Here is a 19,870-nt window from a genome sequence, read left to right on the forward strand (position 1 = left end):
CTTCTTCACTTAAATGTTTTGTATTGTCTGCCACAGGGATCTTCCTGAAGTCCATGGGAGTAGCAGGGTGGAGTGCAGATGGACTCTCCTCGGCTTGTTTCCCTCCTGACTCAGCCGTTAGGGAGCAGGTGCAGCTGTCCAGGTGCTTTGTATTGTAATGTCCTATGATAACAGCCTTTACAATTATATTTGGTTTATTTCTAAGTAAATAGATGAAGTTTTTCCCAAAAGAAGAAGTGATATGGGAAATGTATGTAGTGAAAGTATTTTTCAAGCTAAAAAGTGGAAGCTTCAATTAATGTTTACTTTCTATGGCTGAATGAAATGGAAAGTTTGCATGACCGATTAGCGCAAGCATCGTGCATCAGTGTTATCTGACATCTGGCTTTAATGTTGAGAGGCTGCACTATCAGTAACGGCTGTAACTGCCACGATACTTCCCTTCTGGTTTTCTCCCCACACATAGCTTTCACAATCTGCAGTGGCTCTCAGTTGATATGCAAAGCATGAAGGCTCTCTACAGCCAGAGTTTGTTGCATCTGTTCTGGGCCACTGTAGAGAAATGACAGACTCATAAGAGGCTCATTCTAGGCAAACAAAAAACAGTTCTTAATTTCAGGTTACACCAATGAGAACTTGGATACTATAATCAATCTCTCCTATTGGATCCCCCTTAATCCTTCACACTGCTCGTTTCACTGTTGCTCAAAGCAGAGGATTATAAAGAGTGTTTACAACCACACAAGAAACAACCCAACAGGCCAAACTAAATATTGCTGAGAAATTTCAATACTATTTCTTAATTTATTTAAAATATTTTACTAAGCTGGACTTGATGTGTTGTTTTTGTGTTTACAATGTTGCAGGTAACAGACAGACCAATCTTTCCTGACAAACAGTCTATTTAATGATGCGTTTTCCCTATACCACATGCATACAGTATGTAAGAGAATACCGTCAGTGTTGAGATGTTACAGAAGAACGTGTTACATTCTAAACCCCTGATTCTATTTGAACCAACCCCTAGCTTAAACATTTTTATTTATCTGCTCAAGATCGATTGGATCAATGCTCTAAAGCCGCTATCACATTAAACACAGCCTTATCTGTGAGCTGCTGAACTTCTAAGCACCATCACATTTCATGGAATTTTTGACTACTACGATTATCTACTGAGTGCTAAAACGTTTGCTCTGCTTTGGAACTGTCGCTCTGACAATGTTTTAGTTGTGTTTAAGTCAGCCACACTCTTTGTTATCTTTGAATAGGTGTATAGCATCCTCCAATGTTATGGGTAAACAAGCCTAAAACAGAAAGACCCCAAAGTCAGCAAAAAAGGAATGAATGATGTTTTAAGTTCAGTGAAGGTCAAAATGAAGAGCTGCCTTACGAAAACTGTAGAAAAACATTATTATATTATTGATAAAGTTGCACTGCATCTTCATCTCCTAAATATATTTGATAATTATCAGTTAAACAAAGTATAAAGTGTTTGTTTGGCTCTTATTCAAATCATTAAAGCCATCATGTTAGCATACATTGTACTGGGAGGTTACTTGGGTTGTACAGGTTATGTTAAGTTTCAAAAATGTAAAAAAAAAAAAAAGGTTTCCTTAGTTAAGCATTTAAAATTTACAACATTCCTTTTGTAGTGGCCAAAATCCCCAAAAGTTTGTCTTGTAGCTCGATACCTCAAAAGTTATTGTTCTTGGCCACATGTAGAGCTTGGGCCTGTGTTAGGAACTCAGAGACATAGGAGGTAGGACCCAATTGCACGACCCGGGGGACAGAGGTAAAGTATCTGTAAGATACTTAATTGTTTCAAGAACAGCAAAAATGAACAACAAAAAATGGTCTCTACAAAAATGGAGAACAAAATGAAAACGCTCACGTAATGAGGATCAAAACTTTCACAAGAGCACATAGAGAGCATAGACTGAGGGACTGAAGGACCTGACTGTGGCAAAAGACAAGAGCAAAGATCTGACCATGGAAAAAGACAAGAGCAAAGATCTGACCATGGCAATAGACAAAAACGAACTGACACTGAACACTGGGAGACAGCGGAATTTAAACACAGGGTAACAAGACACAGGTGGGAACAATCAGGGGCGGGGCTGACACTGATGAGCACAGGAGACACAGAAGGGGTGACAGGTGAAAACAATCAGGAAATTAGACACACCAGGGCTACTAACGACAGACAGGAAAACACGGGGAGAAAGACCAGACAATACACAGGGAGGAAAACATGACAAGGAGAAAAGCAAAACACCCACTACCAGACACACAAAACTAAAAACGTGACAACACAAGAATCGTGACAGAACCCCCCCCCCCTCAAGGGACAGATTCCAGACGTACAAAAACAATCCAAAATCCAAAAAGGGTGGGTGGAGGGGGTCCGGAGGACGGGTTCGGGACGACAACCCAAAGGCAAAGCACAGTCCATGATGGGTGTCTCAGGCGGACGACCCAGGGGCAAGGCAGAGTCCATGATGGGTGTCTCGGGCGGACGACCCAGGGGCAAGGCAGAGTCCATGATGGGTGTCTCGGGCGGACAGCCCGGGGGCAAGGCAGAGTTCATAATGGAGTCCTCGGGCGGACGACCCGGGAGCATGGCAGAGCCCATGATGGAGTTCTCGAGCGGATGGCCCGGGGGCAAGGCAGAGTCCATGATGGATGTAACGACGAGACGCCAGAGCTCACGTGGACATGTTTATATAGGCTAATCATTGTTTTAATAGGTATATTGACGACAACTTCCCCTTTCCCCATCTTGTCTGTTGTTTCCGGTCGTCTCTGTGCTCCCTCCTGCTGATTACCCAATTGTGTTCACCTGGTGCCCTGTGTTTGCTCCTCCCCCCCACCTGTGTCTTGTTAGTCTGTGTGTGTATTTATGTGCTGTGTCTTGTTAGGAAGGGGGTGAGTGTGGTGTCAGAAGTGTGATTGACCAAGTGAGGAGGTAAAATTGACGAGAGGAAAGAAGAGGGACCAAAGAGAGGAACCGCGGCTGGGGGTGGCTATGCCTGGAACTGACCAGCGGGCCACGGCGGCTGAAGCAGCAGGAGACGCGAGACAAGCAGGAGGAGACGCGAGACAAGCAGGAGGAGACGAGAGACAAGCAGGAGGAACGTGCACCTCGAGTTTGGAGGGAGGGCAGGCCCGGGTGACAGAATTGAAGGAGGAGTCGGAGGAGGACAGAGCTGGGTGCCGTTGCCGCGATCAGGGGAGGGATACATTGGGTCCATGGCCTCAGGGAGGGATATATTAGGTCCATAGCCTCAAGGGAGGGATCTAGTGTGTCCATAGTCTCAGGGGAGGAATCTATTATGTCCGTTCTAGACACTCAAGGACTTGAAGAAAGCCAACTTGGTGGCAGACTGTCTATCTCGGGTACATGAGAATTGAGGTACTGTGCGCTTTAGGAGAAGAGGGGGGGAATGTAACGACAAGACGCCAGAGCTCACGTGGACATGTTTATATAGGCTAATCATTGTTTTAATAGGTATATTGAAGACAACTTCCCCTTTCCTCATCTTGTCTGTTGTTTCCGGTCGTCTCTGTGTTCCCTCCTGCTGATTACCCAATTGTGTTCACCTGGTGCCCTGTGTTTGCTCCTCCCCCCGACCTGTGTCTTGTTAGTCTGTGTGTGTATTTAGGTGCTGTGTTTTGTTAGGAAGGGGGTGGGTGTGAGATCTTTGTGGCTGCAGGATGTGTTCACGGAGAACAGCAGGATTAAGGCTGTGAAATGTGTGCACATGATTTTAATAAATGCCCAATTCGGGTTATATTTTTGGACGTTCTGCCTCTGCCTCCTTGCTTGGTCGGGCCGCTCAACGGTCAGCCTCACAATGGAGCTCTCGGGCGGACGGCCCGGGGGGAAAGCAGAGTTCATAATGGAGTCCTCGGGCGGATGGCCCGGGGGCAAGGCAGAGCCCATGATGGAGTTCTCGAGCGGACGGCCCGGGGGCAAGGCAGAGTTCATGGTTGAGTTCTCGGGCGGACGGTCCGGGGGCAAGGCAGAGTTCATGGTGAAGTCCTCGGCTGGGGAACTCAGGAGACCGGGCTCTAGGGCGAAAGCCGCTGGGAACTCAGGAGGCCGGGCATAAGGATGGGCAGGAGCTGGTGGAACCCCTGGCGGGTCAGGCGTAGACGAGACCCTGGACGGAACCTGGGCTGGTGTCAGTGGAACCCACGACGGAGCAAGGGCTGGTGTCGATGAGACCCGAAACAGGACAGGACATAGGGTTGGCAGGAACCCCGGCAGAAGAGCAGTTGGCGGGACCTCCAACGGCACAGGGCATAGGGTTGGCAGGACCCCCGGCAGAAGGGTAGTTGGCGGGGCTTCCAACGGCACAGAACATAGGATTGGCAGGACCCCCGGCAGAAGGGTAGTCGGCGGGGCCTCCAACGGCACAGGGCATAGGGTTGGCAGGACCCCTGGCAGAACAGTAGTCGGCGGGGCCTCCAACGGCACAGGACATAGGGTTGGCAGGACCCCCAGCGGAACCTCCAACGAACCAGGACATTGGGTAGGGACTTGAGAGGGAACTCGAGAGGAGACTTGAGTGTCAGACTCGCTGTACAAAATCCACTGGGCGTTTCGGTTGCTTTTCAACGTTTATTTCCAGCAAACATAAAACAAAATAGGAAAACAGTATGTAACATAAACTTAAACAGCAGATCCTAATAATCTGTCTTTTACTAAGCATAAGGTTGCGTCTGCGTGTCAACGACGGTATTGCTGCTGCCTGCTGCTCTCCCGTCACACACCGCACCTCTAACTTAAAGCTTTAGCCCCGCCCCCTTCACCTGAGCAAAGCACACCTCTCACTGAAACAGAAAAATGCATTAATAAAGGTTCCAAATAAATCAAAACAAAATAAACTTAAATGCGGCTCCTACACCTTTACATAAAAGTAGTCCAAGGGACATACATGAACCGGCCTCTGATTTATCCTCCATCTTGTTCTCCATCTTAAAATGATAACCTTTGGCCTACATCCTGTGTTAAAATGCGCAGCAGATGTAGCGATATCTTATTGTTCTATTAAAACCTATCCGTTACAAACATAGAAAGTCCTTAAGGCTTCATCTCCTGTGGATTTTGAATATATGCCAATGTTATTTGTATTTAAATTCATCAAATTGCTGTCCACACATTTCACACAATACCAAGCTCATGGTATTTCTCACACTAGTGACAAAAAAAATATTCCTAGATTTCATTTTAGACTAGTTTTCGTCCTTAGATTAATAGTCCAAGATTTTACTCATGTTTAGTTAAATATATCCTTCTTCGATGTAGTTACACGTGTGTTTTTAATATGTTTATCCTGAGTGTCTTCTTTTCTATTTTGGGTTATGGGTTATTTTGTTTTTCCTTATTCCTCAAACTTTGCTACACAGCGCTTATTTTGACAAAACAAATGTTTGGAGGAGAGGAACAATAAATCCGATCTACTTAATTCCCCCTATTTCTTGCACACATATTCACTCTTATTTGAATTGAAAATGTAAATTATTCGTGTGTAAATCAAAAATGTTTTGTATTTTGTAAGAAATACATCTGAACCGTGTCAAAGACATTAAATACGGAAACCTTTATTAAATAAAAATATGAAGTATATAATTAAGCTACTAAATGAATGCACTCTGCTCTATATGAGCGTAAACTAAAGCTATGTTCGTTGGTCAAGTTATTTATGATGATCGATATGTTCATTATGAGAAGTTTTGTTTTTGGAGGGGGGGGGTTGTAGTATTGTGTGTGCAAATAAAAGTGTAATTTTTATGTACTAAGGCAGCTATTTCCCTTTTCCTTCTCATTATAGAATATCGGCTTTACGTTTTATACACATTTTACTATTTCAGTTGCTGTTTGTGATTCACTTACCTTTAATATTTTTAGATGTGCATGATTATACTTTAATTTTTGTTATTTTGTTATTTTGAAGTAACATTAGTAGTAGTTAAGAAAAGTGCCAGATCCAAATATTTTGATCATTTGCTGTTTACCATTATCTGTTTTGCCTTAAGTCAATGTTCAGAGTGTCATATACCTTTCTTTAAACCTGTATGGAAATAAACTTTACAAATCCCTCGAATATTTCTGTATTTAGTGGGTACACAGTTTTGGGATACAGTGTACAGTTAAATACCTCCTGTGTAAGTGTCATACAAAGGAACTTTTCTATTCCTAAAAAGCACAAGGTCCCCTATTATACTGTTTTTCATCAACATCTTATAGGTCTCAGATATATACAAAACATGTCTCTGAAGTGTTTTGCTCGAAATACCAAACAGATCATGCATTGCAGCCAGGCTTGGCTCTATAGCTTAGGGCCAATAGGAGACCTCGATGCATTCTTTCCCCTCCTCCTCATTAGCATTCTGTGCATCTAGTCAGTGTGACTAGTGCACATTTGAAACCCACTAGTACTACTAGTGAACATTTTAAGCCTCACTAGTTACATTTCAATGTATCTCACTAGTTAACTAGTAAAGGGCAAAGGGTTCACTAGTCAACGTGTAGACATTTTGAGCCCCACTAAGGTCAAAAGAGGTGTTAACTAGTGAACCTTTTGCATTTACTAGTTAACTAGTGATTGATTCTGGGTGTTACTAGTTAACTAGTGCAGAAAAATGTATGCCACTAGTTAAAGGTGGGGTAGGTAAGTTTGAGAAACCAGCTCGAGATACACTTTTTGTTATATTCCATGGAATGCTCTTAACATCCCGATAGCAATGAATATCTTAAATGCTTTGACAAAAAATCCATTAAAAAAATGTCATCTGTGGAAGCCGATGTTTACTTTTATTTACTGTAAAAAGCACGACCAATCATTTTAGCCGGCCCGGTTAAAATAACAGGATGGCCTACCTGCCTGTCAGCCTTCCATCTGTGCCCAAACTTATCTCGTGCCCTCATTGGTCATGTGCACGTTCGTGTGTGTTGGAGGAGGGGCTCTGTAAGGAAGTGGCAGATTTTTTCCGGCTGTGTATTTTCAAATTCTAGCGCACTCGAGCTGGTTTCTCCAAAATTACCTACCCCACCTTTAACTAGTTATGCTTCTTTTTCGTAAGTTAACATTTCAGAGCTTTTTCAGCGCACTAGTTAACTTGTAAGACTTTTAGTGTCACTAGTGCGGTCAGAGGGCCACTAGTTCATCAAAAAGCTTACAAGTTGGGACTTTGGTGCTACTAGTGATTTCCCACTTCACGGCGTATACTGCCACCCGAAGTCCCCGGAGTTAGGGACTGGCTTCAGTAGAAGCTGCTGGTGCTCCCAGCAGCTTCTACTGAAGCCTTCCGAGTAAATCGCCAGAACGCTGACAACTCCTCATCACTCCACCGCTCCCATGTTTTTTTTTGTGTTGCCATAAGTTATTCTCTCTCCGTTGGTGCTCGGGCTAATGCTAATAATTCTAATGCCAGCAAATACAATGGCGGTTTCACAAAACGTTTCAGAGTATTACGGGGTGTGGTTTGCAATTCGCCCAGCCAATCGAAATTGGTACTTTTTCTCCCCAGGATAGTACCACCTCTCTAGCAGGCACTACAAATGGGGGTAAAAGTTCTCGGAACTAAAGTACTCTTTTTGGTGTGAACGCAAAATTCGAGGCACTATCGGAACTAAACGGGAAAAGTACGGGGATAAGTACTCCGGTGTGAACGCGCCTAATGACAGGAGTAAACACAGCTGACAGCTGCGTTGAGACTATAGCCATTAGAGCGTCCGGTGTGAACGCAGCATAATGCAGTTCAGAGACCAGACCACTGCTTTGACGCTTTTAAAGCAACTTCGATATATTAACAGTGTGAGGGGCACAAAGGCCACTGTGGCCGTAGGACGTACAATTATTTTCGGGGCTTAATGGCCAGACCGACTGGCAACGACGGCCATGGCCATCATAGCCGCTGTGAAATTCCTACCCTGATTGCAGCATCCCATAAACCCCTCTGTTTCAGCCCTGTTTCAAAAGTGCTCATTCTCTATCTTTTACTTTAGATGAAAATAAGGAGCCACTCCCCACGCCCCTCTGAGAGATATTTGGTTGAAAATAACACAATAGTGCTCTAGGAGGAGAATCAGGTGATAAGGTGGGCGGGTGTTACCTTGGCTGGTTATTGGCTAATGGTTACACAAGCCAAAACATCGTTATGACATAAAGTTTGCCAAAATCTGATCAGCTCATTTTCAGACAGGTTTTTATATAAATGGATCAGGACAAAAAGAGAGAGAATCTTTTTCCTGAAACTTTCAGAATCTCTTTACACAGAGGGGACACATGTTTATGTGTAAAAGACATGAACAACTGGATTTTGTACAATAGGTCCCCTTCCATTTCAATAAGTGTGACACTGTGGTGCGAAAATAAATTAAAACTCTTAAAGCAGAGATTCATATTTGTGTAATGTTATTACAATAACTGCATGAACATTGATCGTGTCACTCACATATTTCAATAGTAATTTTCAAAGCTCATGTTCTACTTAATTTTAATCTTTCCTCCATGCTGACTTGCTAACAGTCTTCCACTTCAGTTGTTTATTCGACACATTACCGCCTCCAGCTGTCAACGACAGAACAAAGGAAACCAGTGGCAGGATGTAAATGTGCAAAATTCCAGGTGGTACTTTGTGTTGTTGTGGTGCTGTGCAGTAGAAACCAAACTGGGACCCAGTACAAGAAAAAAACTCAGAGGCGACTTAAAAGCCTGGAATTTGGGCGTTTCATATAAATGGTTATTAAAGAGCCAGACATGGTAATAACAGACGACATTGAGTCACGCATGGTGATCTTGTGGTCGCAGTATCACATGACCGGTAAACTCCCTTAAGCTTTACTACCATTATCTACAGAAGCGTACAGAGAATCTAAGCTTCATGGGATATGTGTGTGAGCTGTTGAAGCTTAGCTGCTCTTCAGGACTCCCTTTGGTATCCTCATCAATCATTTTTTCAACAGTTTTCTTTGTATTCACATCTATCTGCTGAACTCCCGATAGTCTTTTTGGTAGCAATGTACCTTTAATGAACTACATTCAAAATGTTCAACATAAGGTAAAAACATAACAGTTGAATAATATACAGTACAGGAAAAGGCAGAAAACCTACTGGGCTTCTTTTTTTTTAAGCCTCGCCCCAAATAATGTTAGAATTCACAATTTTATAGACAGCACAAGATTAATATACAAGAAATATTAGGAATTCAATACTGATGGCAAACCATAACAACAGCATACTATATTAACATATAACACAAATGCATAAAAAGAAGGACATGTATGTGTATATATTATGGTTATACAAAGTGAGCAACTGTTACAAAAAGTAGATAAATAGTTTTTTTCTGTGGTTTTTGTAACACTTAATACAGGTACGCTATTCTAACAGGCATTCCATCATTTGGTCCCCCTAAATCTGATTGTGAACTGGGGAAGAGGGCGTTCAGTTACGCCACTCCTGAAGCATGGAACCAGCCTCAAACTGGGCTGAAACTCAGAGAGCTGCTTTCTTTAAACAGACTAAAAGCTACTTACTGACCTTGAAGCAGGCCACTGCGTCTGTAAATGCTTTGGATAAACTTGGTGTATGACTGTGTTGTGATTGTGTGTTTTAAAATGGTCTGTAACTGAGCTGTAACCATTCTTGGGCCAGGACACTCTTGAAAAATAGATTTTTAATCTCAATGAGACCAATCCTGGTTAAATAAAGGTAAAAAAAACAAAAAAGGATGGGTAGAAGGTGTTGTTTCCCTCAGATCCACAGTGCTGTAGCGTCTTCTGGCACATTGTTTTCATCTTCTGCCTTCATTTAGAGAAACAGCACATGTTTTCAACAAAAAGACTCTAAAAATAGACGGTCCTCTACCTGCTCAGTACTGAACCCCTCCTTGTCTAGACCTAGTCTTGAAAGGGAGAGGCTGAATATTGCCATGTTGTTGTTGTATGACATCATTTTCCAGACAGTTTTCATAAATAACTTCTTCTGGCTGCTGTTAAAGAAAAAAAGGACCAAAGTCATTTACGTTTTGTCTTCCAGTACAACTGCAGCTCATTTTAATGTCAGTATCTCTTCAAAACGTATTGCATAACAGTGAATAATCCTAATGACAAATAATTTACCATTTCTGAGGTGCGAGAACAGTTCCTGAAAGAGAAAGACATTTTGTTTATGCGTTAGAGTATAATGCCATTAACCCCAAACATTTGTGGGTACGTTTTAAGATGTTAAATAAATAAGTACTGGATGCAACTTACTCTGCACGTTGTTTATGACATCTATACAGAATGATTAAAGCCAGTATAAAAATCAAGCAACACACACAAGGGACAACAACTGCCGCAACAATCATCAGCTTGTTTGGATTTCCAGGTACCGCTTCCTCTGGGGGAATAAAAACGGTATTAAAGTTATTATGAGTCTAATATGCAGTTACATTTAGCTCAATGGAAAGACAGGGTGATTCTGTGAGTGTGACATCATTGTTTCATAAAGGAAGTTGAGGCTGTGGTTGCGACTCATGGCATTACATTTCTAATATCGTGTGCATTGAAGGAAATACTTCAAAATCGACAATCAAAATCTCAGAAAATGTGTAAAAGCAACTCTATCTAGTAGTAGTAGCATACAATGGTTGTCTCTGTTTAAAATCCAACATTCCCCCTGTTCCTGTTTACATCCTATTTCCTTTGATCTTTCCTTAAGGGTTACTTATACAGTCTGTCCTTATAATTTAAGAGTTATTAGCTCACCAGTGATTTTCAGTTCCCATTTACATTCTTCAACTCCCATCACCGTGCTGATCTCACAGGTGTAGTTCCCTTCGTGAGATTTCTGGACTCTTTCTATGACCAGGGCGTACGGCTGGCTCTCTGACATATTAATGTTCAGTCGTTTAGCTTCTTCACTCTTGTGTAAACTTTCCTTTGGCAAGAAACTGAAAAGGGGTACGCTGTTCATCTTCCATGTCAGCTGATTGAGCGTGCTGTTTGAACTGATGTTACAGTGCAGGATCGCTGGGCTGCCCACCTCCCTTGAGATCTTGTTTCCTTCTGTGAACATCATCAAATGTAGACCAATGTTTATATGTTAACTCGAACCGTGTGAGCAATATTTTGGTACATATGTTAATTCATTTTATTGCCAAGAGATACATGTACAAACATAGAATTGGTATAGATCTAATAAAGAAACTTTAAACAATTTCAAACTACTCCTGTACTTTTCAAAAAGTCAGCGCGAGGGTGTTCTAAGTGATTTTTTACCTGCTGTTGAGAAAATCCAGAACATGCAACAAGTCAGAAAAAAGGTCCAGTTGATACCCAAATATTTAGAAAAATCCTCCATCACACCTTAAAACAAAGATAATTTCACTATCAACATCATGTTAATGTGTATGTAATGTGGAAATATAACCAATGGTATGTTGCCTATTGCTGTATGTAGAAAAGTATACCTCGCTGACATTACAAAACGTTTCCTAAGTGCTCTGGCCAAAAGAGGTAACAATTCAAATCAATACATCACAGACAGGCAAAGAAAATTAAAATAATAACCCAATTTGTGTTACAGTGTCAAAATAATACAGCGGTTACATATTCTCCTAATAGATTAGACTGCTGGTAAGAATCAAACGTCCTGTAAAGTAACTACTGACTTACCTGCAGTGAGTATCTACATCTGAAGGCTACGAAGGCAACAAATAGTAAACTATATTCATATGAAAATAAAAGGAACTCAAATGTGTCTGTACGACGGTGTAGCTGTCATGCATGTGAAGTCAGGTTTAAACCTCCTACACACCAGAAATAGTTTCAGCACAGGAAGTAATGGCTGTGCATCTGTGGCCGTGCTGACTATGACGTGTGGGTCTGAGGTTGAAGAGCACCTTATGAGCCTTTCTTTTGAAAGACAATGTATTACAGGATATGGGGGGATGTCTTTAAGTACATTTGCTGAAGTACAGCTTTGAGGGCTACATTTTATACTTTAATTTCACGACAATTTAGAGGGAAAAGTGTACTTTCGTTTACTCCAATAATTCTATTTCATACCTTTAGTTATTTTGGTTTAGTTACTAAATGTAATAAGTTCAGCTTTTACCAACTAAAGTGATGAACACATGAATTGTGAATAATTATAATCCAGTAAAAATTATATGTTTCTGAAATTGACAATTCTGAATAATGAGTACTTTTACTTTTGGTGCTTATACTTTTCAATACTTGAATGATCTTATGTGTGAATACAGAACTTGAACTTGTAACACAGTACTTTTACAATACTTTTACCTTAAAATGTAAGTAAAATATCTACTCTGTCCACCCCTGCTCATGAGTGATTGACACTAAAGGTCACATTGTATAGGTTCCTTTTCTTTTACATCCAAAAAGCAACACATTTATAAAAGTACATCTTCATTTTTGCGGACACTGTAGACATTGAGAAAAGCAAACTAAGTGGTTTTCGTTTGAATTGATATCATCATATCAACTCATAAAATGAAAATGAAACAGAAATGACCGTTTGCATTTTCATTTTGCTGTGGGTGTCACGATCACAGGTACAGATCAGAACCCAATAGCACGACTCAGATACAACCAGTGTTTTGCAATGTTCAGTTTATTCAGGTCAGGGACAGGCAGGGTCAAAACCAGGAAATCCGTCAAACAGGTAACCAAAACCAGACAGGAAGCAGGCAGGAACTCGAGATCCGTATACAGGCAGGCAGGGGTCAAAAACCGGGCAGGACAAAAATCTAGGCTAGAGAATAACACTCACTGGAGAGCTTGGCGGAAACGACAAGACAATCTGGCAAAGGACAAGTGATAGTGAGGTGGTATAAATACTGTGGAGTGATGAGGGAATGACAGGTGAGGGGAAGGGCTGGGAAGACCAGGTGAGGGAAGTGAGCTGATTACAAGAGCCTGGGGGAAGGCGAGATCTGAAATGACAGGAGAGTTTAGATGAGCCACCAAACAAACAATAATAGATGTGTCTAACTTGTGACAGTGGGTCTGTGGCCGTGCTGACCGAGACGTGTGTTTGTACGTGTGTGTCTGTGGTTGAAGAGCACCTTATGAGCCTTTCTTTTCAAAGACAATATATTACATTTGCTGAAGTTTTGAGGGCTACATTTTATACTTTAATTTCACTACAATTTAAAGGGAAAAGTGTACTTTTGTTTACTCCAATAATTCTATTTCATACCTTTAGTTATTTTGGTTTAGTTACTAAATGTAATAAGTTCAGCCTTTACCAACTAAAATGATGAACACATGAATTGTGAATAATTAGAATCCAGTAAAAATGATGATTGAAATGGACAATTCTGAATAATGAGTACTTTTACTTTTGGTGCTTATACTTTTCAATACTTGAATGATCTTATGTGTGAATACAGGACTTGGACTTGTAACACAGTAAAGGTCACATTGTATAGGTTCCTTTTCTTTTACATCCAAAAAGCTACACATTTATAAAAGTACATCTTCATTTTTGCGGACACTGTAGACATTGAAAATGCAAATCATGTATCAAACCACATCAAGGATTATTTCTGAAACAGTATGGAGCTCAAATGCTTTTTCTCCTGCGGGTTTACCACAAGGTGAGTTCTTTTTTTTATTTCCTGCTTTTTTACACATACTCTCTCCAGTACAGCTTAGCTCTGTGTGTTAGCGATGCTTGCTAATGTAAACAAAGGCCATATTACTTCAAATACACGTTGGGCATTGTTTCTGATAGCAACGTTTCTGATAGTGCCGTGGGTCCATATTACGTCATATCGGACGCAAATCTGGATCAGCTCCGTTGTACCCCCGTTTTTAGAGATTTGGATACAGAGGAAAAGAGAGAGGGTTTTGTTTTCTGACGCTGCTTGAGTTCCCTGACACACCGGGGACATATATTTATGTATAAAAGACATCAAAAAGTGCATTTTGCATGATAGTTCCCCTTTAAAAGCTGAAGTGCACCAATAAGAAGTCACCACTCCACCGTAATGCTCTCTGTCCAAGGTTGTCTGGGGTTTCTGCAGGACACTCTTAAGCAGGCGAGGCCACAGTGAAGTCAACAACCCAAGTCACAACAGGCTGACACCCAGTCCTTTAAAATACGATTACAGCAGTTAATCACCATGTTTTTTTTTTTCGGAATGTATCCAAGCAACTGGCCTGCTGGCGTTCCTTATTTGACACACCCTCTAAGCTCAAGAAGAACCTCAAAGGATCCCTTTCATTGTGAATAATGACAGCCTGTAGTCTTGATTCAGTCGGTTTAACATCACGATATCCTTCCACTTGCACAGTACTCCGAAGTCCTCTTTTATAGAACGGACTTCAGTCCCTGTCTTTCACATACTCCCATGCAGCAGTGAAACAAGTGAAGGGTCTGTTATCAACCGGTGTTTATTACTACATCCTGTTTATACATTTTCATCTGTCACCATCATATGTTTTCCTCTAACAGGAAATAATGAGTCAGCCATCGTGATGTCTAAAGTAAACCTGTTTAAAAAGGAAATGTACTTTTTTATAATAATGTTTTTTTCACATCTAATACAAATACATTTAAAAAAAAAACGATTGAACAACTATTAAAATGTTGTGTTGCCTTTACTTTAGAATTCAAGTTATAAATCTATCCAAGACACATTTGTTACATAAAGGAATGGAATTTGGACAATATGGTGATTTCATTTAGTTAAATCTTAGCTACTACTTGATTAATACTACTTGACAAAGGAACAGTGAACATAAGACGTTTGCTCCCTCCCAATGGACCGCACAGCACTTCATTGTCCGATACACATGAAATGTACTAAACTTTCAACCCTAGTTTGACAAGAAAAGAAATAGATATGTGTGTCCCTTTAGAAGCTGATATGTCTAAGTGATTTATCATGCCAGCCCAAAGTTCCCTGCGGGTCATGGAGAACAGGTTGGTTCAAGGGCTTTTCTCAGAAATGACTTCATCAGAAGTTTGTGGTTGACTGAGTCAAAACTCCAAAACACACCATGAGAGGCCTCTCACATTAATGACCTTAGATGGTGCTCCGGCCATGCATAGTGAAGTGTGTTTTAACATTTTTGCTAAATTCCATTAACTCAATAGTTGACACATTCCAGCAATATATTTAGTTTGCTGGAGGCTCAATCTTGAAGAAAAAGGCTGCGTCAAACCAAAGATTAGAGGGCAGTGACCACAGGGTGTAACTTGTCGCTCGACCAGAAACAAAAATAACCCAAAGCTTAGATCTTACTTTGTCCCTGTGTGCTCCTTTTCTGAATAGACTACTTGAGGAAAAGTCTATACATTCTTAAAAGCAAACTATTCCCCTAACTCTTTTGTGTTTTTGCGTCGATAAAGACGCAAAAACATTGGAATAAGCACAGGAAGCACCAACAGTAGTTTACATGTTGCAGCTGCTTTTGGCTTTTGCTTTTCCTGTGTGCCGGGCATAGCAGTTTGCTACATATTGTGAACTCAACTACACACACAGTTGTCCACATTTTCAGAGTATTGATGTGTATTCCAAACATAATACACTATCAATAAAACACCAAAAGGGCAATAGATATTGGTTTCCATTGGTGCCTAAATAACCTGTTTAGTTGTTTATTTTGCATGTTTATGCTTTGGAATGTGCAATTTGCAGATAGTGTAGCAAAGACAGTCTAATGGTATCAGCTTTAAGTGTATTACTTTGCAAACTCTGTGTAGAGCAGATAACGTGCCTGATGTGACGCACTTGATAAATGTCATGGCAACAAGTTTAAATGTTTTCAGAGATAGTGCTTCAAGGATCCCAGGAGTGTTCAAGCATTCAGAGAAAAACTGTAACTTTTAAAACCAGCCGAGAATGACTCGTCTAGGAATATAAATATGTTTTACAGTGCTGCCCCATAGTGGCGATAGGCAAAATAAACCTCTATGCTCTTATTTTTGTTACTTTTAGTCCCGGTGAAGCATGCGTTATCGCTGTTACAAATCCAAAGTGTAATAAACGCTCTCCCTTTGCTTACATTAGATTTCTCCCACAGTCCAAAGACATGCAGACTAGATCAAATGGAAATGCCCTTAAGTAAAACTAAAGGTACCAAATTGTAGGAATACTCTGTTACAAGTAAAAGTCCTGCATTCAAGAGGTTACTCAAGGAAAAGTACAAAAGTATTAGCATCAAAATATACTACCAATTACCAAAAGTAAAAGTACTCATTATGCAGATTGGCCCATTTCAGAATAATATATATTATACGTTTTGATTATAATTATTGATCATTAAAGTGTTATCAAAGCTGGTAAAGGTGCAGCTAGTTTTAATGACTTGTTATACTGCAGGGTAGCTTGTGGATTTATTCCAGGTGAAACTAAAGTCTTATTTAAATGTTGATTATATTTCCGAACATTAATCAAAATCTGTAAAATAACTAAAGCTATTAAATAAATATAGTGGAGTAAAAGTACAATATTTACGTCTGAATTGTAGGAGGGTAGAAGTAGAAACAACATTAAAATACTAAAGAAATGTACGGCTACCTCAACATTGTACTCAAGTACTTGGGTACAATGTACTTAGTTAATTTACACCACTGCTCGTCTGTCATGTTATCATTTCTGTCTGTGACTAAATAATATCAGTTTGCTCATTTCCTAAAACCAAACTAGTTAATAGCAACATCTTTAGAGAGCTACAGATGAGTAGAAGTCTGTGCTGGAAGGTAACTGAGTACATTACTCAAGTAGTTAACTGAGTACTTAGTTAGAATTATCAGGTACTTTCTTTGATTTATATTATGCTATGTAATTTATACTACTACTCCTGTATACTACTGCTACCAATACTCCACTAAATGTATGTGACTGCTTTAGTTACCTGATAATTCATCAAAATACAATCACAACACCTAACATGCATTATTTTAGGTTTAGATAACATGAGATTATTAATATGTATTAATACAGAGTTTACCTAAAAGTATAAGAAATGTCCCCCACTGCAATATTAATGATGCTTACACAATAATGCACCAAGAATTATGATGTATTACTACTTTTGGTAGTCTAAGCACATTTTGATGCTATTTCTCTGCACACATTTTTACTTTTTTCTTCCAGCAAAAATATATCTACACTGTGTGTTTCACATAACTTAAAGATCTCTGTGCTTCTATTAACAAATATATAGACTTTTGGACACTGTGTGTATGAGTGTGTGCATGGATTAAAACCTAAAAAGTCTAAACTGCCATGGAGTTGTGTGCAAATGCCTATAAATGTTTCTTCCTACCAATCTTTAATAAAGCCACAGTTCAAAACCCCATGACTATACAGCATTGTTACTTCCTTGTGTTAATTATAAGTCTTGCTCTGCATTATTATTATTATTATCTCTGTGTGTGTGTGTGTGTGTGTGTGTGTGTGTGTGTGTGTGTGTGTGTGTGTGTGTGTGTGTGTGTGTGTGTGTGTGTGTGTGTGTGTGTGTGTGTGTGTGTGTGTGTGTGTGTGTGTGTGTGTGTGTGTGTGTGTGTGTGTGTGTGTGTGTGTGTGTGTGAGCGATGCGTGTGTGTTTGAGTTAACTTTGCTGAGAAACAACACAACACAACACTTCTTGACCACGTGTGACTTTTTATTGGGTTGGTTCACATTCCAAAAAAGATACTGCCACACATCTATCAGCAAAGAAGACTACAAGTTAGTAAAAAGTTTTTTTTTTTCTTTTCAAAGATTAATCATGTCTTCTTACAAACATACAGGCAATGCAACAGTCTTACAATACAAAAAATCTTACATTACCAGTGATATCGATCGTACACAAGGACCAGCATGATGCTTTAACTGTTAAATGTTTAAATGTGTTTAACAACAATTTGTTGATTCTTCAAAGGCTCTTTTTGATTTCACAGCATTGGATCATGGGAAGCAAGCAAAACGATGATCGGGGGTCACAATGGGGTCAAAGTTGCCTTCTCTCTGAGTTTCTTTAGAGCCATTTGATCATACCCCCAAAACCAACACAGTGTCTGTGTGTGTGTCTGTGCATACAAAGGCATGCGTGTAAGACTTTCCTGTGTGAATGGGTTCATGTCCGCTAACATGCACCTGTATGCCTAAAATGTCAATACTTTAAATAGCCTACTTTGCTGCATAATGAAGTCATGTTTAATGTGTGTGCTAATTGGGGTGTATACAAAATTGAACTAAAATAGAAAATTAAAAAAGCAAATAAAACATAAAATTCAGAGGTCCCAGAGCAAAATAAGCACTTGCTACAATCTTACAACATTAGAGAATTTACATTTACAGATAAGGCACAGTAAATCATACAGTGGCAGCTGTTTGAATAAACAAAGCCAGAGAATGTGAGCGTAAGATTGGTGATAAACCTAAGGCATATTTTAAAGCTTAACACCTTTTGTATTAAAGCACTTGCCAATGATTTGAAAATAAATTCATCTTTACTCAGATAAATGCATGACACCACAGCGTGGGATTTTACAATTCCTCTGTGATTCCTCTAAAAATCGACAAAACTGAAAACAGCTGTTGTTATGTACATTATCAGACATAGGATGGGGTGTTATGTACAGAGGGAGTTGCCCCTATTTGTTTGTTTGTCTTTGATTTGGAAAGCATGTCATCAGTTTTGTTATTTTCTTGTGGGGTGAAGACCTGCTATGTTCACTTAAAATCAAGTAGAAAGATTTTTTTCAAAGCCGGGTCAAGGATGCTTGTTTTTCATTGATGAGCGCGGTTTCTTTTATTGTCTGGCCTCCAACAATACTTTGTGCTGATGCTGCATGATCTTTATCGCCCGGACGCCTGTTTGTACAGAACGAAAAGAGAGGATTTGGCCTGAGGTCGCTGCTATAGTTCATTCTCTGATAGGGCAAAATGAGCCCCGCTCTCTGCCATGGACAACTTATATCACAGTTCTACTTAAAGGAAACAACACATAAGCAAATCTAAAATGAAGAGATGCAGAATCACATTGAAAAAGACATTCAACATGTGGTCTTTTTTGTTGTTTTTCCTCACTAACTCAGCTCTGGCTGTGCTACCTGGTATATAAACATGGAAAGGAGAGAAATGCTCTGAAGTTGATGCACATCTCTCTTCACTTTAAAGAATCCTGTGTAAATGGATGCATATGAGGTGTTATGAGGGTTAAAGGCCTTGCACAGAGTCTAAATCTCTGAATGTGCAAAAGAAGGTATGCTCTTCTCAACCTGAAAATTGACTTTTCTTCCTCTTCCCAAAGAGCTGTGTACTTGTTAATGTACCGGCGCTTAATTGTGTTATTTGTGTATGTGAGAGCCCTTTCACCGTGTCGTGTGCAGCCATATGCTGCATTTGCAGTATGTCGCTGTCTGAATGGGAATGAACGTCAGTGCCTAACTACAGCGAAATTACTGATTTGCAGACACACAAGTATATTATAACTCTCTTCCCCCTATCTACTCAAACCCCCTGTAAAAATGTCTGATCCTCCATCGTATATGATTAAAACTCTTTCAATAGAAAAAGATGTTTCTAAAAATTGAACATGGATTTTCATCAAGTAAAAACATTTCCCCCCTGTATGTGTCCTTTCCACATTTTTTTAAATATAAGAACACACTTAATAAAAAACCTACTCCTCCCATCTTTAACCTCTACTTTTTATATTTCATTTTTATCACAAACACGCAGATTTTGTATCGCCTTGTTGAATTGATGCCAGTGTCCTAAACGTTTTAATCTATCCCTGTTGATTATGTTTTTCATCCATCGGTTTTTGACCTGCTTGTTCAAGAGTGTGCATTGTCTTGAGTTTAATGTGTGTGTGCTCTCTCTTATGCTGAACATTGGGTGTGT

The 19,870-nt window shown here is 40.1% G+C and overlaps 3 protein-coding genes across 8 annotated transcripts in view; 2 read left to right on the forward strand and 1 right to left on the reverse strand.

Annotated features, from left to right (window-relative positions):
* LOC307029422 (nectin-3) overlaps positions 1-6,105 on the forward strand; it is a 46,454-nt gene extending 40,349 nt beyond the window's left edge. For all 3 annotated transcript variants that reach the window (XM_079665392.1, XM_079665393.1, XM_079665391.1), the window contains exon 8: positions 37-6,105. The gene's annotated coding sequence lies outside the window, so the exon portion shown is untranslated. The remainder of the gene's footprint in view (positions 1-36) is intronic.
* LOC307029423 (gap junction alpha-5 protein-like) overlaps positions 37-19,870 on the forward strand; it is a 54,328-nt gene continuing 34,494 nt past the window's right edge. For all 4 annotated transcript variants that reach the window (XM_079665395.1, XM_079665396.1, XM_079665397.1 and 1 more), the window contains exon 1: positions 37-142. The gene's annotated coding sequence lies outside the window, so the exon portion shown is untranslated. The remainder of the gene's footprint in view (positions 143-19,870) is intronic.
* LOC307029424 (uncharacterized protein) lies at positions 5,296-19,856 on the reverse strand. The gene is made up of 6 exons (XM_079665399.1): positions 11,673-19,856; positions 11,277-11,363; positions 10,764-11,063; positions 10,269-10,395; positions 10,134-10,158; positions 5,296-10,003 (listed from the first exon to the last, which is right to left on the reverse strand). The coding sequence occupies exons 2-6, from the start codon at positions 11,356-11,358 to the stop codon at positions 9,884-9,886; spliced, it is 654 nt and encodes a 217-aa protein (XP_079521525.1). The 5' UTR covers positions 11,359-11,363; positions 11,673-19,856; the 3' UTR covers positions 5,296-9,883.

This window comes from Notothenia rossii (genome assembly GCF_949606895.1).
Source record: "Notothenia rossii genome assembly, chromosome: 2".
Classification (NCBI taxonomy): domain Eukaryota; kingdom Metazoa; phylum Chordata; class Actinopteri; order Perciformes; family Nototheniidae; genus Notothenia; species Notothenia rossii.

What these genes read in the sequence shown, in the direction of transcription:
- LOC307029424 (XM_079665399.1), bottom strand. Translation starts at nt 11,358, where the DNA reads ATGGAGGATTTTTCTAAATATTTGGGTATCAACTGGACCTTTTTTCTG. An exon ending in CTGGATTTTCTCAACAGCAG is followed by an intron (nt 11,064 to 11,276) that starts GTAAAAAATCAC and finishes TGATGTTCACAG; the next exon opens with AAGGAAACAAGATCTCAAGG. An exon ending in GTTCTCGCACCTCAGAAATG is followed by an intron (nt 10,004 to 10,133) that starts GTAAATTATTTG and finishes TTTCTTTAACAG; the next exon opens with CAGCCAGAAGAAGTTATTTA.